Here is a 25,625-nt window from a genome sequence, read left to right on the forward strand (position 1 = left end):
CCACATGGGGTCAAAGTTACTCCAAGTGAGCCAGGCTGGCCTCTCAGTGCCCTCATGAGGTTTACTTGAAGAGAAGCAGAGGGGCAACGTTTTGCTGATGGCTTCGAACAAACTTCTTGAGCCAAAGGCAGGAGCAGGGGGCAGCAGACCAGGACAGATGCAGGTCGCCACAAGAAAGCCACTTGCTCCCGTTGTGATTTCCGCCTAAATCGGATGCTGGCTTACAGCAGGCTAAAGTCACACCTACACCACTTGCCTGAAGGTGATAGGACATGCATACCTACCTGAAACTTCAGTCGAGTAGGAGGAAGAAAGGACAGCTAAAAACACCCCCCCAGATAAAACCCAACCTCAAGGAGGCTAGTTCCAGCCACAACTTGGTGTCATCACAACCCCAGACAAAGTTCCTGTGATTAAATTAGGATTCAAGTCAAAATGATGCCCCTCTCCAATCTCCTACTCATCTCAAATGCTTCTTCACCTAATTAGCATGACATTTTCTGCTGTGTAATATAGCAGTACACAATATTGCTCTTTCCTTATATTGATGTTAACATAATGATGTGAAATCAATTGCACATCATTATGGATGCAATTACAAGGTCCTTGTGTTGAGATCAGTCTGCTTTCCAGAAACTATCAATCTTTCCCTCTCTCCTGCATGCAGAAGTACTGAAAGTTTCCTGGCATTTTCTCATTATTGTGTTTTCTCTTTAACTCAGAGTTGTAAGCTGCTCAGGGCTTGGGAATGAAAAACAAACCTGGATATTAATTATTACACACAATGTTATTTGACTCAGTGTAGTTTATTTTTATACTTTTGACCAATTCTGAAGCGCACATGACTATCAACAACATACAGCTTTTCCTGTGTCTTTGGTTTACAGCGCTAGTCTCATCTGACATTCAAACTCTCTTCAGCAGTGCATAAACAATTCAATACAGTTGCATGCATCTCACAATCACTATGTTCAAGTATTCATTACCAGTACAACTGATAAAAGGAAAAAACTGAGACTAAAATGTACTCATTTCCTGTATCAAACTGTGCACTTCCATGCGTTCGAATATCTCTAGCAACAAAGCAAAAACAGTCCCAACCCAAGGAATATTAATAAGCAAACAGGGCCAGAAAAATGAAGGAACTACTAGGAGGACCAAAACAAGCCTTTATTACTATGAGGCTACCACCTCTCCATATTAAACCACAAATCTAGATTTAGGAGTAAAACTGGTCTTACAACTCTACACGCATGTGGTTTTACTACTTGACCCAAAAGAAGATACTTGGTAGCTATAAAAGGATTATCACAATAGTTTTAGTTTTCTTCCAGTTGAAAAAGGGTGTCAGTCACATAGGCAAAGAGACCAAGATTTTCAGAAGTGACCAATGACCCCAGATACCCATTAAGAAATAAAGGGACTTGATTTTCAGAAAGTGCTGAAAGCTTAGACATCCCTAATTCCAAGATTTGTCTTTTGTTTTTTTAATTTGGTCCTCCTGCCTGATACTGATCTACTGAAATCTATGGCCAAAGTCTCTGGCTGATGTAATGGGATTAGGATTGCTTTTTATGGATGCAATGAGAGGAAACTAATAATTATCCACGATTATCTGATACCAAATAGTTTTTGCTTCGCCACAAAGAATTTTCTTCCAGTACAGTCAGGACATCAACATTCAGGCTGACTTAACTGTGAAACACTGTAGGGCACATAATACATCCCTTTCTGAGCAGGTGACAACAAAACCTACAAAATTTCTATCAGGATATTTTCAATGACCTGTAGCAGAAAAACAGCTTGGCCAACTTTTTTCAAGCCTTACATAAACATCCTCCTTTGCCTCAAGGGTAAATGCATTAATTTCTAGGCAACCAATTTTCTAAACAAAAATTACAGGAGGGTGGTGCTACAGTGAGACCATAATAGAAGTTAGTTGCAATCTTAGTTGTACATAAGCCTACAACATCCATGGAAAACTACAAGCAAAAAAGTTTTTTGGAGGGGAGGGGGAATTAACTCGAAGCAAACAGCACATCCAATACCAACCTACACAATAGCCATGACATTTTAAGGCACAAATGAGTATAGGAATATGAAAACACTTCGCGATTCCATTTTGGGAGAAACATGGCTTGTATTATACCAAGTGACAAAGGCACAGATCAGTTTGTTTATAGCACACATGAAAAAGAAGCTTTTTAGAAAGTGGTATGTTGCCCAGTTTCATCCAGCACAATTGATTCTTTTCTCATTTTGATAGGATTAAGTTCTCATGTGCATGCTGCCATTGCTTGACTCATGGCTTGAAATTTGAATCTCCATGCCTCCATGTTGCAGAAGCCCTGTACTGTTCTCAAATGTCCTAGAAACTCTCAGAAACTGAACATTTTTGCAGCATCTGGTACAGCACAGTGCTGTCCTTCCTTCCTTAGAGATTATAGACAGAAATCCCTGTCAGCTAGTCAAGAAAGCTATTCTTTTCAAAGTTGACTTGATCTTTGTCCAAAAATCCAGTCTGCTTACTGTAGCATGGAAAACTTGAGAACACAGCCAACTACCTCTCAGATACTTCGAGGGTCATGAGTAGAATCCTCATATGTGCCGTTAAGATCTTCCACATGAATCTTCTTGTGCATACTCACAAAATAGTGTGTAGGGGTTAGGACTTGAACTAACAAAGTGTCTTTTCAGGATATGCACAAAACAAAACATTCTACTATGCAATTATACAATATGTGGAAGTGCTGGGAGGTGATAGACACTTTTTATAAGTTAGAAAAATACTATGCAGAAACAGGAGTCTCTTCATAGACAGGGCTGAAACCAGCTGTCTTATTGGACCAGTTGTACATCCCTTCATCTCTTAGTCATAAACAGATATCCTACCTCTGTCATGTTCATAAGCCATTATCATACCCTAACCTATATTATCACTTTAAACCTTCCTTTGAACAATAGCAGCATATGATTAATAGTATATAGAGTGTCTGCTATGCTGTAACAAGTTTTTTTTCCCTTAAGATGTGCATCAAATCTTAAAAATTAAGCATTTCAGGGACTGGAAAGTAGACCTTGTCTCAGATGTGGGGAGGACTATACAGGTGGAGGGAAGGGTCTGGTAAGGCTTTCCCTAAACAAATCATTAACTGATTTCTTCCAAACTCCACTAACTATATTATTTACATTGGCAACTGAATGCCAGAGAGGTTGATGTTAAAAAGAATAAACACAACACTGTAAGGCAAAAAATTTGGAGGTTTATGCTTAAGTTTGCTACTAACAACCCTTCCCAGCTGTGACTTTTACAGTCTTTTTCGAAATAAGTACTTGCAGCAAACATGTTGGAAAACAACTTTCTCTTTTTCACCATGAGGAAAAGAGGCTCAGACAAGTTAAGTGTCTTGCAGGAAGTAAGTGGCAAAATAAGTAATAGAACCCAACTTAAGTAGTTTTAGGGAATCCATTACTTGAGTGGCTGATAAGTTATAAAATAATATCTATTAAAATAGAAAGTAATAATTAAGATTGATCTACTTTGTTCAGAGTGTGCGCTTTTCTCCCTGTACTGTTTTCTCCATGCTTCCCCCTCCTCCTTCAGTTATTGGAAGAAAGTTCTGTGAGAAGCAAATTTAGCAGCATGACAAATTTTTTGAGAAGGAAAATTGGCACCATAAAAGTGGTTGGACTTGATCTCAGTCTTAACTTCTCTGGTAAGTTATTCCAAAGAGGGAAGCTCTTGGATACAGATACTTTACAACTTTCAGCTTTGTCCTAGATTTTGTAAGCCACAGGAGGCAGCCATTTTGTTGGCCACTAAGCCTAGAGGCTTCAGCTTGTAGGGGAAAACAGTGGGAGGCAGTTATGAGTGTAGTGAACTGGTGTGACACATTTTCTATTTCATCAGTTAAAGAGGGGAATTATATGCTATTGTTCAATAGCAGCATATGATCCTGGAGTTAGTATTACCTTCACGGGCTTTGACACTGTCAATAGTCCAACCAGAAGTGATGAGATCTAGACTTGTAATCAGGATCTTCATCCAGGCAGCATACCTTTTGGTAAGGCAGACAGGAATTAATGCACTACTCTGGTTTGCAGTTCCGGTTTGGCTGTACAATCTGACTCCACTCCAGCAAAGTACTTGTGCGCAGACTTAATTTTGAGCATGAGTGGTCCCAACAAAATACGTTGTAGACTCAATTATGTCTAATCCAGTAAACTATGATGTTTTTTTAATGAGCCGGGCCTTTTCCATTTCTTAGCATTGATCCTAACTATAAATGTATGTGCTGTTCTGTCTGTGTGCAACTGCAATTATGGGGGCACCAGTGTATGGCTCTGATTTCTATGTTATAGGGTTAGAGTTGAGGCTTTTTGGCACTATAATTCTTCATCTTTACTCTCTAAAAATAAAATAAAAATGAAAAACAAGTATTACCCTAATTTTGACTTTCAGGCTTGTGAAAATGAGATCTGTATGTTTAAACAAGTTATACACCACCTGTAAGCAGAGCAAAGGACAAAATCATTAAGTGACTTTTTTACATAGCAAGTTAGTACCTGAGTTTCTGGAGTCTAACTCTAATAATTTCTTCCTTTTTCCTTTTCTAGATAGATATAAATACAATTTTCAAATGCCATAAAAGTTAATGGTACTTCAACAAAAGGAACAGAGATGGTGGGTCTTGAAAAAAAATTCTAATAATAATATACCATTCTACAGTCTTTTCTCATGTTTGAAATGGTAGCTATCTAATCAATACAGATTTACTCAGCTTCATACAGGTCAATAGTTGAAACAAGTGCACTAGAAGAAGTTTGTATTGTAAACATTTATTTTCTTGAACTGAAAAAAGGCTTGCATCAGCACACATTGTACAGCCTTGCAAATACACAGAAATTGAAAAAGGGTGTTTGTATGTGCAATGTATCTTTTGATGTCCAGTGATCCTCTGCAAATATGCAAACATATTTAAACCATTTAAGAAGTTTCCAGCACTTACTGAATGCAATTATCTTAAAGTGAAAAGAAAAAGATCCATCTGGTGGGAACACAATTAAAGTGCAAACATTTTGTCATTTGGGAAGATGCATTTTAGTTTCTTCACCATTTTCCTAAAAACAAATGGGATACAATGAACATTCTTCACAGTTCGTTCATATTCCTCTTTAATACTCACACTAACCTGTTTGATCAGAAATGAGTCATTCAAGAATATAAATTTATTTGTAATTTTCTTTGATGCTGTCTAAATAAATCTCAAAAGGAAAGGACTGTCTAAGGAGGTTAGTAGTACTTAGTGATTTTTTTAGTAAGAAATACAAGGAAGAGGAATAGATAACTTGAGACTTTTGGGTAGTTAGCTAGAAAATAGAGTGCAATTCCTTAACAGTTCCTCTCCTTTCCCCCCACCCTAACCCCTGTCCTAAAATGGATAGCTGTGTGCTGGCTGTGAAAAGGGATTACAAAATACAGATCTGAGCTTGGGTATTCATTATGAACAAAAGTTTCCTGTACAATAGAGCTTTGGATCCAATACAAGAATTCAGAAATATAAAACAAAACTATTATAAAAGTGAGGGGCATTATAACAGCATCCTTTATAGAAAGCTGCCTCTCCGTATGTCAGAATGGGTTCTTACAGTCGCCTGGGATTAAATGTATTTTTTTCTTCTTCTTGCTGGATCACTGGGTTTTTTTTTCCCCCCCAAAGGCTACAATGTCATGTGACAATACATCCCAGGAGTCTTTATGAAGGGAACAGAAACCCTATAATATCAAGCCAATCAAGTAGAGGAGAGAAGGACGTGGAAGTAATAAAGGCTGAATGTCCAATGATGTAGCTGCTACTGAGAACTAGCCCTTTCCAGAACACGAAAGTCGTAGTGCTTCTTGCTTGTTCTCAGCCTAAACTTGTTAACTGAGTTACTTTGTTTCTTCAAAGCATTTTGAGCTGCTGACATTGTAGGGAAGGTAGCTAGAACTGTGTATGTGGAAGCCAAGTCACTAGGTTTGGAGGGTTCAGCGTTCACATTACTATCTCCACTGCCACAGTAATGACGGTGATGTTGCTGCTGTGTCTGTAGACACTGGGGATCCCTTAGCCACCGAATCTTGGCACCAACTTTACAAAGTTCTCCAAATAATTTTTCAGCTTCCATACGAGTTATTCCGTCGGGCAGTTCAGTAATTTCTAAGACTTTTCCAACAACTGAAACAAGAAGAAAAACTCCTAAGTTAACCAAATGCACTTCATTTCAAAACATTTGTAAACAAGCCTTTAATTTTGGTCAGACACCTCAGGCTGCACCTGACTCGCCTGTTGCCTGCAACAAGCAATGTGGGTGTAATAAAAATGTGGAGACAACAGAGGAGGACTGGGCACCCTTTACTCAGAGAAATATAAAATTTCTTATGGTAAAGCATGGCTTTAGCCTGCTGCTGCCATGAGGGGCACTTTCTAAGAAAAAGCAGTGAAAAGAACCCAGCCTCCCTTTGAACTTAACCACTCTGCAGGGACAAGAAGTCATGCACACATCATTTTTTGCCATCACAACAGAATGTCTCATCTCACAATTATTTACAATAGATATACCTTATAGTATCCATTTCAAGGATAGGTAAGCTGAATGGCTTAAATTATTTTTCTAAGCCATCCCAGCCAGAAGTAGTTCTGCATGTCATGCTTGCTACAGAAGCAGGGATGTATCAGGTTTCCTTGTTTACTAGGTAGTAAAAGTTGGCTGCAGACCCTGGTGTGGCAAAAGGTTACACCTTTGTGACACAGCAGACTTAACGGCCCAAGAGATACTACGTGCTGCTTTATGTCAGGGTAGAACTCACATGACCTTGAAATAAATTTAGTTCATATAAAACAGCACTGTCTAACTGGTGGCCCACAAGCTGCACAAGGCCACTGGTCCAGGTGCTGCTCCCCTGTTTGCTCTGATGTCCAAGTCCATGGGTTCCTCCCCACCCCCACCACCCAAGCTTCCATTCTGGGGGGTTCATGTGGCATATCAGCAGCCCGTGTGGCATGGTATGGGAAGCAGGAGGTTGCACAGTGCAGAGTGAGGCCCATGCGACACTCGCCTAGATTGTGTGTGGTTTGTACAGTACGTGGCTGGGGGACCAGAGGCCCCAAGCCACTTAGGAGCTGGACAGCCCTGGTAAAATATTCATAGATCTGTTAAGCTGAGGAAAATGATGGCTGTTCATATGATGCTGTTACTGGATCACACTTTGCCTATGCAGCACTCAGCCCTCTTTCTCCTTGGGCCCACTTCAAGGGGACAAAAGGGCAGCAAGTATTTTCCGTTCCTCAGTTTTCTTTCCATTGTAGAGTCACATAGTACATGCAACTCCAAAGATGAAGAGAGAGGAAAACATATACAGATGGACAACCCAGCCAGAGAAAGCAACAGGTAATTTATCTTCTTTTGAATGATGGCTCATATGTACATACTCACTGTGGGTGACTCCAAACAGCAGCTGTGCACTTGGAAGTGGGTACCAGAATCCCCTAGGTCAGGGATGGTAGTCATTCAGCCCCACGAGCTAGATGAATGACATGGGCCCAGACTATAAGTTGGACTGGATGGAGAGACTGATTCCACATTTCAGTGTGAGCTGTGCAGTGGCCAGAGTGGGCTCCGGCCACTCCAGGTCTTCACTGCACAGCCCCAGAGTCTCCAAGGAGTGTAGTATGGCTCCAGAATACCATGAGGTTGCTCCAGCACTGTGCTGCACACAGTGGCCACTCCAAGATGCAAGCTGGAGCAGGTGCTGTGTGCAGCACATGGGGCTATTAGATCACTCAGCTAAGGAAACAAGTAGCTGTGGATGCTTTCAGAAAGTCCTGTGCATATGACATGGGTTCTGTCCTTCTCCAACACAGGGATCTCTCAGCTCAAGAGGAATAAAATCTTGGAAAAAACTCCACCAAGTTGATACATTAGTTGAGATGGAATCTTACTTAGGGACAGAAACTTAGATCCTTAAGCACCTCTGCCAAAAAGAATCTCCAACTCATAACAAAAGTAGTTGAGAAGAACCAAGAAGCAGAAAGTGTATGCTGCTCTAAGTCCCTGTGGGCAGGCCATAAGGATTCAAGGGCAACAGGTATTGCTAATGCAAAAAGCCTTTAAACGCTTGCTTGAGATACAACTGTACATTCATGCAGAAAAAATATGCCTATAGACAGTCACTTGATGAAAAAGTTTATATAATTTTAAAGTGTTTTGTTACTAACAGCAAATTCTCGGAGTGTGTTGGGGATAACATTTTGATACAGATAATATCAGTGGGGGTGAAGCTCTTCCCAATTTGCTGCTCACAAATATGGAGGAATTGGTTGAGAATATCAAAGTGGAATGTAACTTGGGTGACAGTGACCATGAAATGATAGAGTTCAAAATCCTAAAGGAAAGAAGGAGAGCAGCACAAGGACACTGGAGTTGAGAAACTGGTGGGCAGGGTCCTCTATGAAAAGCAGGTTTGAGGAGAAAAGGAATCTAGGAGAGCTGGCTCTACTTTCAAGGGGCCCTTTCAAGGTCACATCCCAAATGCTAGACAGCGATCTCTTCCACGTGTTAAACTCAAAAAATGAATCTGTAAGAAGTGGAAATTTGGTCATGGTACATGGGAAGAGTATAAAAGTAACATACAGGCATGTAGGGAAAATGTTAGAAAGGCTAAGGTACAATTGGAGATGCGACTCAACAAACAAAAAAGGCAAGAAAGATTCTACAAGTATGTCAGAAGTAAGATGTGCTCAGGGCAGTAGTCAGGGAGGCATTTGGAGCCCAGGGTGTAGCTAGTATGGGGGTCCAGGAAAGGTGGTTCTTCCTCAAGGAAGCTCTCCTTGGGGCACAGCAGGATGCAATTCCTCTGCACAGGAAAGCGGGAAAAAGGTTCAAGAAACCTTCATGGATGAGCGCAGATATCCAGGCTGGCCTGAGGGCAAAGAAAAAAAGCGTACTGGCGGTGGAAGCAGGAGGCAGGGACAAAGGAGGAGTACACCTCCCTGACCCAAGCTTGTAGGGATTTGGTAAGGGAGGCTAAAGCAGCACTGGAGTTTAGATTAGATTCTGGGATTAAGGATAACAAAAAGTCCTTCTTCAAGTATACATGTAGCAAGAAGAAGTCTCGGGGTAACACTGGACCCCTACGAAGCAGGGCAGGGCAGTTGGTGACGGACGCACGAGAGAAGGCAGAACTCTTCAACAAGTTCTTTGCCTCCGTGTTTCTGTCTGCTGACAATGGGGTGCTCTCGGGTGACAGTGTAGAGAGGCCCGGGAAGGATGCCAGTCCCCCCACTGTTAGTTCAGACCTAGTTAAGGATTACCTGGAGGGCTTGGATGTGTCCAAGTCGGCGGGCCTGGATGACCTTCATCCACAGGTGCTGAGGGAATTGGCTGGTGTCATCACGGAGCCATTGGCATGGCTGTTTGAGGACTCCTGGTGCTCGGACCGAGTCCCTGAGGACTGGAAAAAGGCCAATGTGGTCCCTATTTTCAAGAAGGGGAGGAAGGAAGAGCCTGGCAACTACAGGCCAGTTAGCCTCACTTCTATCCTGGGGAAGGTCTTGGAAAAAATTATCAAGGGCCACATTTGTGAGAGCCCTGCAGGGGAAGTGATGTTGAGGGGTAACCAGCATGGGTTCGTGCCAGGCCGATCCTGCCTGACTAACCTGGTCTCTTTCTATGACCAGGTAACAAAGAGCTTAGATGGGAAGGAGGAAGTCGATGTCATCTTCTCGGACTTCCAGAAGGTTTTCGACACAGTGTCCCCCCCGATTCTGGTGGGCATGCTGAGGGACTGTGGCACTGACGAATGCACAGTCACATGGGTGGCAAACTGGCTCCAGGGGCGCATCCAGAGGGTGGTGGTGCATGGGTCGATGTCGACCTGGGAGGGTGTGGGCAGCGGAGTCCCCCAGGGCTCAGTCCTTGGGCTGGTGCTGTTCAACATCTTCATTAGCGACCTGGACGAGGGTGTGGAGAGCACCCTGTTCAAGTTTGCTAATGACACCAAGCTGTGGGGTAAAGTGAATACACGGGCAGGCAGGGACCGCATCCAGGCAGACCGGCATAGGTTAGAGAAGTGGGCGGATCTGAACAGGATGCGGTTCAACAACGACAAGTGCAGGGTGCTGCACCTGGGGAGCGGGAACCAGCATTATGGTTACAGGTTAGGGGCTGCCCTTCTCAGTAGCACAGAGGCAGAGGGGGATCTTGGAGTCAGGATTGACTCCAGGATGAATATGAGTCGCCAATGCGATGAAGCAATAGGCAGAGCCAACCGCAGCCTGTCATGCATCAACAGGGGCATCACTAACAGGTCCAGACAGGTCTTGCTCCCCCTCTATGCGGCGCTGGTCAGGCCACAGCTGGAGTCCTGTGTCCAGTTCTGGGGGCCACACTTCAAGAAGGACGTGGAGAACCTGGAGAGGGTCCAGAGGAGGCCACTCGTATGGTTGAGGGCCTCTGTGGCCAGCCCTGTGAGGAGAGGCTGAGGGACCTGAATCTCTTCAGTCTCCACAAGAGGAGACTGAGGGGGGATCTTGTGGCTGCCTACAACCTTATCAGGAGCCAGCAGCAGGGACTCGGGGAAAGTCTGTTCACCAGGGCTCCCCCTGGAGTCACCAGGAACAATGGCCACAAGCTGAGGGAGGACAGGTTTAGGTTAGATATTAGGAAGAACTACTTCACTGTAAGGGTGGCCAGAGCCTGGAATAAGGTTCCCAGAGAGGTGGTGCTCTCACCTTCCCTGGAAATCTTCAAGAGGAGACTGGACAGGCACCTGGCTGGGGTCTTATGACCCCTCCCACCCACAGTGCTCCTTCCTGCCCGTGGCAGGGGGTCGGACTCGTTGATCTGTCTAGGTCCCTTCCGAATCACTGATTCTATGATTCTAGGAAAGCCAAACAAACCACAGGTCTCTTAAAAATGCAGAAGGCGATCTAGTTGCAGGCTAAAGTATTTAATGCCTCTTTTACTTCAATCTCACAAACAGGGGCAGCTACCAGTGATGAATGTATTTGGCAACAAAGATAGGGAAGGAGCCAAAACAGCTTAGAGTAGTGGCAGAACAGGTTAGGGATTACTCAGAGAAGCTAGATGTTTTCAAATCAGTCAGGCCACACAGGATGCACCCAGAGGTACTGAAAGAATTGGCAGAGGTAATTTCAGAGCCACAGGCTATCCACTTTGAAAACTCATGGAGGTCAGGGGAGGCCCTGGAAATGGGCAAATAGAGTACCCATTTTAAGAAAGGGAAAGAGGAGGATCTGGAAATTACAGACCTGTCCATTATACCTGGAAGGATCATGGAGTTCTCAAGAAATCTACTGTAAAGCAACTAGAGGACAACAAGGTGGTCAGAAACAGCCAGCACGGACACCAAAAGAAAGTCAGGCCTGATCAGCTTGATATCCTTCTATAAGAAGGTGACAGACTCTGTGGATGGAAGCCATGGATGTGATATACCTTGACTTTAGCAAGGCTGGAGTAGTGTATTCAGCTTTGGGCCCCCCTGCTACAGAAAAGATGTGGAGATACTGGAGAGAGTCCAGTGGAGGACAAAAAAAATGGTGAGGGGGCTGGGAGACATGATTTCTGAGGAAAGACGGAGGGAACTTGGCTTATTTAGTCTAGGGAAGGGGAGACTTAATAGCAGCCTTCAACTACCTGAAGCTGGGTTCCAAAGAAGATGGATCTAAACTGTTCCAAGTGGTGGCAGATCACAGAATAAGGAGCAATGGTCTCAAGTTGCAGCAAGGGAGGTTTAGATTAGCTATTAGGAAGAATGTTCTCACTAGGAGGGTAGTAAAATACTAGAACAGGTTACCCAGAGTGGTGGTTGAATCTCCATTCTTGGAGGTTTCAAGACTCAGCTACACAAAACTTTGGCTGGGATGATTTAGTTGAGGATGATCCTGCTCTGAGCAGGGGGTTTCATAGGTGTCAGGGGCTGGAAGGGACCATACAGATAGTTTCATAGTTTCATAGTTTCATAGTAGCTAGAGTCGGAAGGGACCTAGGTAGATCATCAGGTCCAGCCCCCCTGCACTTGGGCAGGAAAGACTTTGGACTAGATGACCTCCTGAGGTCCCTTTCAACCTTAACTGTCTATGATTCTAAGGCTTTCAACACTGTCTTCCACAACATTCTCATTAACAAGCTAAGGAAATACAGAGTAGATAAGTACTGCAAGGTGGATACATAACTGGTTGGATCATCATACTCAGCAAGTAGTCTTCAGTGGCTCAGTGTCTAGTTATCAAGTGGGGTTTTTCAGGGTTCTGTCCGGGGTCCAGTATTGTTTAATACTTTCATGAATGATTTGGATGAAGGGATCGAATGCACACTTAGCAAATTTGCAGATGACACCAAGTTGGGTGGAGTTGCAGACACCGTGGAGAGCGAGGCTAGGATCCAGAATAACTTGGACAGACTGAAAAAAAGTGGTCTGCAATCAATGAAGTGAGATTCAACAAGGACAAGGGCAAAGTCCTGCTTTCGAGATGAAATAACTGCATGCACAAATACTGGCAGAATGACTGGCTAGGTTGCTAGTACTGCAGAGAAGGACCTGGGGATTACAGTAAACTATAAAATGAACAGGACCCAACACTGTGCTCCTGCTTCAAAAAAGGCCAACATAAAACTGGGCTGTATTAACAGGAGTGTCACTTGCAAATCAAGGGATGTAATTCTTGTACTCTACTGAGCATTGATAAGGCCTCTTCTGGAGTACTGTGTCCAGATTTGCAAGCCACACTTCAAGAAACATGTGAACAGATTGGAAAGAGTCCAGTCTAGAGCAACAAAAATGGTTAGAGGCACAGGAAGTGTGGCTTATCAGGAATGACTGAAAGAGCTAGCTAGGGTTGGTTTAGTCAGAAATAACCTGCCTTGAGCAGGAGGTTGGACTAGATGATCTTGTGATGTTCTTTCCAGCTCTACTTTCTGATGATCCTATGAACCGTTATGTATTAAGAAAATTAAACTGCCTTCCCTCTGATTTTGGTTTTCCCTGTCCTTTCTATTTTTCCCTATCTACTGTGAACTTTTATTTTCATTCTCTCACTCTTTCCTTTACTTTTTTATTAATATATTCTTTTCCTTCATCCCTAACTTTTCCCATATTTGCCTTCCCCCTTTTTGCCCTGTCACTATTCATTCTCATCTTCCTTCCATTTACCCTTCACTTACTGCACCCTGAGCTCAATAACAAATCCTCCTAAAAGGAACCCTCTACACTATCTCTCTGCACTCAACATGGATATTCCTCAAATACCTCACCCTTACAGTCATGCCTTTAGTATTTAGTTGAAATCCCCATGGCCCCAAACAACCTCCACTGTCCTACAACCTTCCCAACCATCCTGCACAAATATACAGCTCCACCAAAGGCACCCTCTACTCTCCTGTACCTCACGCAGAAGCACCCACTTATATCCTTACCTCCCTCCTGTAAATTCAATTCCCAATCAAATTTCAGACAGCTCCAATTCCCCTGCACAGGTTGATATAATACAATAAGTGTATGAGATAAATACATTCTCAATGCTTCAATTTTCATTTAAACGATCTACCAGAATGCAGTCCCACCCAACAGGGGAACATACCTGGTTCCCCTGCGCCAAGATCTGCTGAGGCTGCCTTCTTTGCTGGTTTCTTTCCTCTATTTCCATGCCTATTTCCAGGTTGACACTGTGAAGTCAGACATACATCACTTGGTTAGACAAATGACATATTTATGACAGGCTAGAGTGATGCTGTAGCTGTGATGGTCCAGGAGTTATGTGAAACAAAGATTTCTTATGGTAGTATCTTTTATTCAACTAACTGCACAATTGGGATATAGTTAGACAAGCTTTTGAATGCAAGACATTCTTTATCAGGTGGATCAGGTGACCTGATGAAAAATATTTTGCATTTAAGAGCCTGTCTAACTATTCCAACTATGCAGTTGATTCAAAAAGGATATCCTAAGAAATCCTCGACTCTCACATATTTGTGACATTAAGACAAGTAACAATTTAGGATGGGGTGTCCTGGAGACCCTGTAGTTCCAACTTCAGCTTTGGTGGTAGTGGAAAGGAGCAGATTTCTAGGTCCTTTTTTATTCCTGGGTCCTACCAATACTGTGACCAAGCACACAGTCCTCAGGCAAAGGCAAAAGTCAGGAAAGGGCAGAAAAGCCTCTTGCAATTTTTGCAGTGACTCTTTCATCTTCCCGCAGCTAAAGCTGGGCAATTTTTTTTTTTGCCTAAACATTTTTAAAGCAACCTCCCCCCAGATTTGACAACCTCAAAGTGTCCCACAAACTTGTGTAGGTTTCACCAAGTTGTTTCATTTAAATTTTTCTGAATTTGATACATAAAACCACTTTTTTTTCCAAATTAAAAGCAACATTTTGTTTAGAAACATCCTTCAATTTTATTCTTAAAAAGTCTGAAACATCCATGAAATGAATTTTAACTGCAACGTTCCTCTTAACTCTTTTCTTGATTTTGGAACTGCTGGAAACCAAAAAAAAAAGGGTTACTGACCCAGCCTTGGTTTCCACCTTGGGAAAGCTTTATTTACCAGGAATAACAGTGCTACATTCCTGAGAATGCTGCTCTGTATTTCTGTAGTAAATGAGAATGATGGGAGCCAGGGACAAGGTAACAATGTGGAATAAAAATTGATGTGGAAAGCAGATGCAGTTCCAAAGCAAAAGTATATCACTGTCATCGTGGTTTATTATTGCTGCAGCCTTGTATTACAGTATTTGCAGTTTACTAGGTGCTGGCTTTTCCTACCTGTTGGCCTGTTACTTGCCCATGTAACAATGGTGGAGGGTTGTATTGCAATGGCTGGCCGAGCAATGGGTATCTGGCATCTCCTGAAAACAAGGAAAAGGTTTTAAGACTTTGTCTTGCTTAGTATAAAATCTCTAACAGTGACAGTCTACACCTCACAAATAAGATAAACAAAGTAAAGTGAGGTATTGTATATAAACTGAGGAAAGAGGCATTTAAAGAATTTCCTGATTACGGTAATTGCATATGGAAACCATAAATCAATTTATACAAACTATGAAGTTGAGAAAGCATAAACCCAGGGTTCTTTGCATTTAAAATGGATATTTTAAAAAGTATGTTTTTTTAGTTTTTGAGTCTACCAGAGTCTCACTTGGATTCAGATCTCAAAGAATTTTCAATGAGATTAAAGTTCTTGTTGCAGTGCCCAGCATTACTCAAGAAGAATTGCATCTTGCATCTCCACCTACTGGGAGACCCCATAAGATGACTGAACAGAAATATATACAATTATGAGAGAGGTTAAGAAAGCTGAGGCAAGATTCACAGCGGACAGTCAAAAAAAAATTTCTGAAATGATTAACAAAATGACCAAATTTACTAGGGAAACTATGATTTATTTCTGAAAAGAAGGCTATGGATTTTCCCATATAGTATTTTGCTATATTTTTCATATAACAAAACACGTTGAAGTAAAATAGGAGAACTGCATTTTACCCTTCATTTACAAAGTAGCAGCAGCATCTCTAGTATCTTTGTAATAAGTAATTACAGTGCAGCAATTAATTGAGTCTGCTGAAGCATGTTAATTAATGCATGCCAGCAGCCTCTACATAGTTTCATAGTTTCTAGGGTCAGAAGGGACCTGAGTAGATCATCTAGTCCGACCCCCTGCCATGGCAGGAAAGAGTACTGGGGTCAAACAACCCCAGCAAGGTAGGCATCAAGCCTCCTCTTAAAGACCCCCAGAGTAGAAGCCTGCACCACTTCTCTTGGAAGTTGGTTCCAGACCCTAGCCACCCTGACCGTGAAGTAGCACCTCCTGATCTCTAACCTAAACCTACCCTCTGCCAGCTTGTGACCGTTATTCCTGGTCACTCCTGGTAGTGCTCGGGGGAACAGGGACTTCTCCAGTGCCTGCTGGTCCCCCTGACTAGTTTGTAACAGGCCACTAGATCCCCCCTCAGCCTTCTCTTGTGGAGGCTGAACAGGTTCAGGTCCCGTAGCCTCTCCTCATAGGGCCTGCCCTGCTGTCCCCTGATCATGCGAATGGCCCTCCTCTGGACCCTCTCCATGTTGTCCACATCCCTCTTGAAGTGCGGTGCCCAGAACTGGACGCAGTACTCCAGCTGCAGCCTGACCAGTGCCACATAGAGGGGGAGGATCACCTCCTTGGACCTGCTTGAGATGCATCTGTGGATGCACGATATGGTGAGGTTAGCCTTTCTGACTGCATCCCCACACTGCCGGTCCATGTTCAATAATGACTCCGAGATCTTTTTCTGCCTCTGTGCCGGTGAGAAGGGAGTTCCCCAGCCTATAGGTATGCTGCTGGTTCTTCCTCCCCAGGTGCAGCACCTTGCATTTGTCAATGTTGAAACCCATCTCATTCTCATCTGCCCATCTCTGTAACCTGTCCAGAACTGATTGTCCCTCCCCTCTAGCGTACCCACCTCCCTCTATATCTTAGTGTCATCTGTGAATTCGAACAAGGTGCTATTCAGCCCCTTGTCCAAGTCACTGATGAAGATATTGAATAGCGTAGGCCTGAGGACCAAGCCCTGGGGAACCCCACTGCCCACATCCTTCCAGGTTGGAAAAGACCCGTCCCCCACCACTCTCTGGGTATGGCCCTCCAGCAAATTGGTGACCCATCTGACCGCATAGGGATCGATACCACAGTCGCCTAATTTTTTAATGAGAATGGGGTGAGAGACAGTGTCGAAGGCTTTTCTGAAGTCCAGAAAGACTATGTCCACCGCAACGCCTGTGTCCAAGGATTTAGTGACCTGATCATAGAAGGCCACCAGGTTGGTCTGACAGGACCTGCCTCTGATCAACCCACGGTGGTTGCTCCTAACCATACACGGCCCTGCTGGTCCCTCACAGATGTGCTCCTGGATAATTTTCTCGAAGAGCTTCCCTAGGACCAAGGTAAGACTAACCTCGGTGGAAGGTTGAAGGCAATATGGCAAGAGGAGAAGAGCAGCCAGGTCAGAGTGTTGGCCATCCTTTGTACCTAGCTCTATTATTGCGCTAGGACAGGGGTCATCAGAGAGGGATAGCATGGCTCGCTCTCTGTAGCCAGACAAATACAATAATGGGATATCACTCTCATAGCTGTACATCAAATGTCATACTTTGCAAGTAGCAGGACTACTGTTATAATGCAGAGGCCATAGTCTCATTGTGTTACAAAGATTTAATCTAGCGATCAAACTACTACTTACATTGTAATCAATAAAGGAAGAATCGAGAATAAAGAGTTTAGCAGAAAGCAGAATTGTAGGATTAAGATCCACCTTGTTTATTGACCACATCAAACCCATCAACTGCAGTACATGGGCATGTAGGACTAGATGATCTTTTCTAATGCTACCATTAGTACCATAAGCCTACTTTTATTTGATATTTAAATGTCTATTTTCAGTTCAAAACTTAAAATAAATTTAATTAAAATTACACAAAACTATTTCAATTTTAAATTCTGCACTGCTGAAAGATAGTTTGTTCTTTTGAGGCAAGGGGAGGGACTTGGGTGCCAAAGGGTAGTATTAATTCTTATGACATTCAAGGAATACAGTTTTTGAACACACTAGCCAAAAAATGATCACTTTTTAGTTGACCATAACTTGCTCCCATAAAACAAAATATTTATACATGATCATCTGGAAAAACTGAATACATCTTTATGAGTTATACAGTGAAAGCCTTACCTGGTCCAGGGACAAAAGGTCTAGAAAACTGGGGCACAATAGAAAGAGGTGTTAACGTGGGACGGATGTTTTTCAGATTTGATAGCTGAGCTGGTGCTGGTGATTGGGCTGGTGAGGTGACAGGACTACCTAGTTGAGGACTATGCTGTAACTGGAATAAATGTTATACATAAGTAAGTGTATTTGGCTCTCGCAAGTGTTTTAAATATATTTACCTGAATATACTACATGACATTTACAATATTTAAGTCAGGAAACAATAAATGTAATATAACTGTTTGTGAGCACTGCTGAAATAGGTTTTTGTTCCTCCCCAAAACTGATTCCTTTCTTTTTAGATACAAGATTCATGACAAATTCTCCCGAGGGGAAAAAAATCCATACCTGTGCAGCACTGTCTAAAGTGCTAAACTCTGTAGATTTCTGTCCCCTTTGATGGTCACAATAATATTTATTCTGCTTCCACTGCGGAGGTGAGTGGGGTCGGGGCTGGGGATTGTTAGGTATATTTAGCTGCATCATTACTACTCCTCCACCTGGTGGGGGTGCTACCGCTGCAATACAAGAAAAGTGAAGGATCTTGTTAAAGAGTAGCTCCTCTAGCCACAGCTTTATTGTGTCAAAATTGAAAAAACAAATAAGAAAGCGGTCAACATGCAGAACCCACGAGAGAGTAAACTGTTGGTTTCTAGATGCATGGGAATTTATATTCTGTGGAATATTTTACTTCCATTAACAGATCAAATCTTTTTAGATCGCTGAAAAATAAATTACCAGGATTCAGAAAGACAGGTTAAGCTATTGAAAAACTTAGTATCAAATATTAAAACCTTTCTTAAACCAAATTGTTCTATAGCACAATAGTTGAAAATGCACTAAATCTACTATACTTTACCTTCATTCACAGATAGGGTCAGGTTTATTTCTATGGGCAAAGTATGAAAAATGATGTCCCCATGTTCCTGTGGGGGCAGCTACAAGAAAAATGAGAGGCAAGTTTACATGGCCTGGGGTGATCAAAACTGTCACCATCCTTTTCAAAAAATCTCCTTGAGGAAAGTAGTTTAACTTTGTCTTGGTTTTCAAAAGCAACTCTCCAAACAAAGGCTTGCTGAGAAAGAAACTTGCCCCCTGGCTGGTCTGTCACCAGGCCCACACAGGAGGGGTTGAAAGGATGCTGGTGCCACGCAGAAAAGGAAGGTCTGGAAACGCTGTTTGGGTTCTGCCCAGTTATGGTGGAATACAGGCCAGAAAGGGTAAATAATGGCCTGTCTTCTTCGATATTAGAAATGGCAATCAGTAAGCTATCTGACCAGGAACGGGGAATTATTTTGGGCGGAGGGCCACTTACTGAGTTCTGGCAAGTCATCGAGGGCCACATGGATAGCCCACCCCTTGATGGGTGCCCTGGCCCCTGGTCACCATCTTGGGATCAGAAGTCCTGACCCCTAACCCCCACCACCAGAAGTCCCTCCCTTTGGCCCAGTGGCAACATGTAGGGGGTGCACATGCACCCCCTGAGAGCTCTGGTGCACCCCCTGACAGCCATGCTTGACACTTAGGCAATGGGCAGGGGCGACAGGCGGGAACGCCAGTGCCCCCCCCTGCAAGCACCAGTTGATCACCGTGCTCGCTGCAGCTGCTTTTGGGAGTGACTGCGGCTGCTTCTGGGAGCGGCTGCAGCAATCGGCTGGCGCTTGCTCCCAGAAGTGGCTGGGCTGCAGCCACTCCTGGAAGTGGCTGCAGCGAGCACAAGATTGCCTGCAAGGGACCCCCTCTGGGACCGCAGGATTGCCCACGGGGATCTTCCCACACCCCCAGACCACAGGATCACCTGCAGGGAACCCCCCCTTCCAGTCAGTGGGACTGTTTGCAGTGGGGGCACGTGCCCCTCCCCCCACCCCCCAACTAAGGAGGCACCAGTCACCCATGCCTTGACCCCTGGAAGTGCTTTCAGCAACAGGGTTTGCCTTCTCCGAAACAGAAAAATACCAAATTATATTCTAAAAAGTACTACAACATTAATTAATCTCATTTCAAAAAATATTTTTGTCCTGATTTACATGCATTTGTGTAGTGTACATAAAGGTGATAGTATAATAGCTTAAAATGAAGTCTTAACTCTTGTATATTGTGGGAGGGTGGGTATAGGTTTGTGGGTATGTGGGGTGTGGGTGTCTGTGTAGTTTTTGGTGGGTGGTGAATAGGCATGGGGGTGTGGCTGTGTGGGGGATGTGGATTTTGCAGGGGGCTGTGAGTCTGTGGGGAAAGGGTGGCTGGGGAGGGTTGTGACTTGGGTGGAGGGGGAGGGTTTACCCAAAACCCACCCCCACCCTGCGGCGGACAGAGCCCCCGCCAGCATTCCTGCAAGCCTGGGCTCCACGCTTCTGCTGCTCCTGGCCCTGGGGCACTGGCGTGGGCCCCATTCTCCCGTTCACAGCCACTTCCCTGTTTGCCGTCACTGTCCTTCTCCTGCCACTTCTGCATCCCCCAGCCCCTTAACCATTCTAGCACCACATCCCAGCTGCTTCTGCAGTCCCAGTGATGCAGCCGGGCATCAAGTGGTACCAGAGCCACTGGCGGGCAAGCAAGAGGGGGAGTGGGGAAATGGTTGCAGCAGGCAGGGGGAAGGAGCAGCAAGCGGGAGCACAGAGCGCAACAACAGCTGGGTGGGAGCGTGGGGGCTGCACCAGTGCACCAGGGCCAGTGCTGACAAGGCCCAGAGCGGGGTGGCAGGAGCGCAGGGTCCAGGCTGGCAGGGGTCTACGGAGCCAGGCTTGCTCCTCCTCTTCCTGCTTGAGCAGCGCAGCCCAGCTCTAAACAGCCCCTGCCAGCCCAGACCCTGTGCTCCTAGGCAGAAACTGCTGCTCAGCACAGAGGAAAGCAGCCCCCTCTCTTGCCGCCACCAGGTAGTTTTAGCTGCATCCTCCTGGAGCCCGCGCCACACAAGGCTGTGGTGCAGCTCCTTCACTGCTGTCTCTGTGCTGCCCAGTGCAGCAGCAGTGGCTGTGTGGAGCTGCCACAAGGCAGCTCACAACAGCAGTGAAGGAGCTGAACCGCAGCCTAGTGAGGAATGAGCTCCGGGCGGACATAGCTAAAGCTGCCTGGCACCACTGGGGTGGGGGAGGTGCTTTCCCCATGCCAAGCAGCAGTTTCTGTCCAGCTGCTGCTGTAGCTCAGCAACAACGTGTGAACCTGAAGCCGGCGTGGGGCCCAGGCTGAGCAGCAGCGGTGCAAGTCAAACTGCTGCTCAGCATGGAAGAAAAGCAGCCCCCTTCCCTGGTGCAGCTGCTCAGAGCCCACACAGGGTTGTCCGTGCCTGCTCTCCACTGCCACCACTGCTCCATGGGGCAGCCCAGAGGCAGTGGTGACATGGTGGAGATGCAGGACAGCCCTGTGTGGGCTCCAGGGAGCTGCACCAGGAAGTGCCAGCAGTAGGAGGGGCCACTTTTCTCCCATAAGCAGTTTGCCCAGCGCCACTGCTGCTCAGCCTGGGCCCTGCCTGTACCATGGGGCTGGGGTGAGGTGGACTGGGAGTGAGCGGGTGTGCAGGAGCCAGAGGCAGCCGGACGAGAGTGCAGGGCCTGCACTGGTGTCCCAGGGCCAGTGCCGGTAGGGCCAAGAGCAGGGCAGCACGAGCACGGGGCTCCACACTCCTGCCCAGCTGCTGCTGCAGTCCGTGCTTGCTCACTGCCCCTTCCCCCAAACTGCCGCAGCCATATCCCCACTCCTCCCCTGCTCACCCATGCATTGGCAGCTCCAGCAACATGTGGTTCCCAGCTGCATCACTGGGACTCAAAGAGCCAGTCAGGCCTGGCCCTGAGGACTGGGTCGATCATCCACAGTCCTTCCTTGGCTCCCTCCCCCTTATCTGTATTTCCCTAGGTGCGGGGAGGCAGGAACAGCCCCAGGCCAGAAGCCCCTGCCACAGAAGTCCCTGCTAGGCAGAGGCTTCTGGCTTGGATTGGGGAGGGAGGTGCAGATTTGCTACCAGGGCTTAGTTCTGCCACCAGCTTCCCCAGGATAGAATGGCCTGGTGTGCCAAGTCCAAGCTGCAGGCCGCATTTTGCCTGTTCCTGACCTAAACTATTCACATCATTAAAAAAAAAAAAAAAAGATAAAGCTAATGGGTTCACAAGTGTCACAATTTTAATAAATGTCCATCTTTAGGAAGGGCAGGGCTGACTACAGTTCACATTTTCTACCATATACTGTTTTACTATTTGGATCTTTCAGCATATTTTAGACACTGAACACTTGCATTTTTATATTTCAAAGTTATTAAAATCTTTACAGGTTTCTGTTAAAAAAAAGCAGTGGTTTTGCTCCTCTCCTAAACAAATAATTAACAAAAGGGGACTCCAATGACCCCTCATGGACCCTAACCTATGTTTCTTTTCTGTACTATGCTATAAAAATTTTACTACATGAAGTGTTATAAAATCCTTAAAAGCGGCACATCAAAATAAATAAAAACCAGTAATAATTTAAACACGTTTCCTTCCATCCTAGGATCCAAAGGCACTTACAGTACCAGGGAAGCACTATCCACATTTCCACATTTTACAGAAAGGGAGACAGAAGAACAGTGTAATTAGAAGAATTTGCCAGGGTCACTAATGGAGTTAATGACAGCACATGAACAAATGAACAAACAAACAAAAAAAATCAGAACTCTTCATTTGATTTATTCCTTTAACTTCCAGATCATACTACCAAATAAGAGACAGCATGATCTGGAGGCTGATCCCTATGGCCTTTTGATCTGGAGCAAAACTTTTTTTTTTTTTTTTATTACACAGAAGAAAATAAACATTTCTGACATAATTTATCTAAATATGCAACTAAATATACGAAGAAGACATGTATGTATGGCACGACACAGCATGGTGGTAGGTTTCACTGGATATGTGCGACTAATACCATTCTGAAGTGGCAAAGCCAAAAATGAATAAGGCCTTTCATCTTCAAAGTGTGCCAATTAAACATCTGAATTACAGATCATGACCATGCAGTCTAGGTATGATTTTTACATTAAAGCTGTTTGATTTTTATTTATTTATTTTTTTTTAATATTTGCCAAACACCCACCCACCCCCAGTTGTTCATATCTTGGAAGGACAAAATAACAACACTTTAAAAAAAATTAAAGTTACTCCAGACGGTATTTCTAAACAGTTTCACCATTTGAAAATATACGAAGTGATGATGTGCTGTGTGTGGAGCTCAGGCCTATCTGCTAATTTTGATAACAAACTACTTGCTTTTTTCTATTCCTGTTAGCCCTCTCCCACCATTGAGAGGGAAAAGCTGGATTTTATTTCATGTTGTGCAACATATTTTTTAAGTCCATTCCAATTTATTATCCCTGAACAAACGTAAGTTGGGTTGCAGAACCTTTATTATCATTTATGATACATCAGGAGGAAAACCAAGATTGTCTTTCAAAGCAGTTGAAGGGATTCAAGCCCAGTCCGATATAATTCATTTCCGAGAAGATGCTCCCAGCTCCTTGTCTCCTCATACTCCCTTTAGACTGCTGAGAATACCCTGTCTGTCATCTCTGAAGTAGACTCTTTGAGTTGCATGTAAATGCTTGTCCCTGAATGTCACTATTGCCTGAATTGCCCCCTTTTCTCCCAGTTCTCTCAATTTTTTCTTTTTTAAATTCTGTTTGATAGCTCTAATCCACGACTCCCAGTGGCATTAAACCAAAATGGTCAGGACGGATTATTGTCTAGCCAGAGTGGGAAAACACATTAGTGACTCATTAGACTGTCTGGTTTATTTTTAGGCATTCTGAAGTGACTCACTCTTCAAGAATCACAGACAGCCAAGCTTCAAACAGAAAGAAAAAAATACTGCCGAGGAACTAAAAACAACGTGCTGCTAAAATGTCTGCCATCTTGCCACCATACTGAAAGTAACCCCTTCCTCTTCATCAGTAAGCCCAATAATATGTGGGGCACGGAAATGATCTAACAAAATAAATTATTAATATGAAACCTAGTTACAGGGCAATTAAGGTCTCTAACAGGGAGAAGTGCGATCTATTGGTATGGTCACAGGAAGAAAAGATATTTATAAACTTGGCTTAGGAGTTAAGTGATTTTCCCCAATGTATCAAGTTCACTGGTTAATAAAATAAGAGCACCACTAACTTGATTGTAGCACTGCTGCATAACATACTAGGTCCTAACCCTAAAGGCTTTGAATTTCATGAACAGTCCTACTGTTTTCAGTAAAGACTGAAGTTGCTAAGTGTTTAATTGCATCAAACTCTTAGGATATCAGTCAACATTTGTAAAAACATGTTGGACTGAAAAGCTCTGTCACTGCTATTACAATCACCTATAGAGTTTACTATTTATTTCAGTGCCTTCACACATATGCCATTTTGTTAGAATCAAATATTGAAGTGTATTTAAAGTTAAATTGACCACAAGATGAGCCACCAATGCAATACTGCAGCTGGCAAAGTGAACAAAACTCTAGCTTGTATCTATCGATGCGTCTCAAGCAAGACCCAGGATGTTATCCTCCCGCTCTACTCAGCCTTGGTGAGGCCACAGCTGCAGTACTGCATCCAATTTTGGGCTCCATAATTTAGGAAGGATGTGGACAAGCTTGAGGGTGTCCAGAGGAGATCCACGCACATGATCAGAGGGCATGAGAACAGGTCTTATGAAGAGACGCTGCAAGCTATGGGACTCTTCAGCCTGGGGAAGTGCAGGCTCAGGGGTGACCTGGCAGCCTATAAGTACATAAGGGGTGTGCATCAGGATCTCGAGGAATGCCTGCTCACCAGAGCACCTCAGGGCATGACAAGGTCCAACAGTCACAGACTGCTGCAAGACTGTTTTAGCCTGGAGATAAGGAAATGCTTCTTTACTGTCTGAGCCCCCAAGACCTGGAACAGATTCCGCCCCCCGCTCCCCACAAGAGATGGTGCAAGCACCTACACTAGACTCCTTTAAGAAGCATTTGGATGTTTATCTTGCTGGGATCCTTTGACCCCAGCTGACTTTCTGCCCCGGGGCAGTGGCCTGGACCCAACAATCTTATGAGGTCCCTTCCAGCCCTAATGCCTATGACATCTATGACATTAAACAGGTGGCTCCATTAAGTCACATTCTTATCTGCTGAGGCACCTGCCTATGAACTTGACTTGTTATACAGTTTAGAATTTCATGTTTTCATTTTATGTCAGTGGATTGATATAACACGGAATGAACGAATCAGCAAGTATACCTCAGCTAGAAAAAACGCACTAGATTCCAGCCAAGTTCTTGGCTAAGAGACAGAACAATGTAATAATTTACTGTATTTCTTTGGACAGAGCAGCTTATATAAAAACCCTAAGGAAGTATCCCTTCTATTGGCTGCATGATTGAAAAATCAGCAGGTGAATTCTGACATGATAAAGGTGGAGACACTACACACCACACTGCAGAAGGGAAAGACTGTTATAGGTCTGACTATGATAAATGCAGCAATAGTGAATCAGGTGGTGGCTGCTGACTCAAATGATGATATGAACTATGAAAATGAAAACAATAAATAAGCCTATCAGACAAAAAAATGTGAGGGGTTAATTGTCTTTGCACTCTAGTCCAGAGGTTTACTTTACTCCTGCCTACAGCCCAGAGAATACCTGCTATTTCTACTACCTTTCCAGGACTATCTCTTCAAAGCTACTCAGCGCTACTCCTGGTTCAGCTGATGAAATCTACACTATGTTAGATCAGGTGCAAGCTCAGGTCTCAAGAGAGGGCAGTCCAATCATCTCTGCAGGATGATCCTTTTAAAGAGATTCACAACGTAATTTTAAGCTGCATTACTTCTCAAAATATATGCAGAATCTAGG

The 25,625-nt window shown here is 44.1% G+C and overlaps 1 protein-coding gene across 8 annotated transcripts in view; it reads right to left on the reverse strand.

Annotated features, from left to right (window-relative positions):
• Positions 1-4,823: 4,823 nt before the first annotated feature.
• Positions 4,824-25,625, reverse strand: part of R3HDM1 (R3H domain containing 1) — a 109,300-nt gene continuing 88,498 nt past the window's right edge. For all 8 annotated transcript variants that reach the window (XM_090045864.1, XM_090045861.1, XM_090045858.1 and 5 more), the window contains 5 exons: positions 18,143-18,312; positions 17,759-17,909; positions 14,823-14,905; positions 13,641-13,725; positions 4,824-6,218 (listed from right to left, as the gene is read on the reverse strand). In XM_090045864.1, coding sequence (XP_089901990.1) covers positions 5,854-6,218; positions 13,641-13,725; positions 14,823-14,905; positions 17,759-17,909; positions 18,143-18,312 — 854 coding nt within the window. In that variant the 3' untranslated portion in view covers positions 4,824-5,853. The remainder of the gene's footprint in view (positions 6,219-13,640; positions 13,726-14,822; positions 14,906-17,758; positions 17,910-18,142; positions 18,313-25,625) is intronic.

This window comes from Crocodylus siamensis, chromosome 4 (genome assembly GCF_052110815.1).
Source record: "Crocodylus siamensis isolate JL-2025a chromosome 4, ASM5211081v1, whole genome shotgun sequence".
NCBI lineage: Eukaryota > Metazoa > Chordata > Crocodylia > Crocodylidae > Crocodylus > Crocodylus siamensis.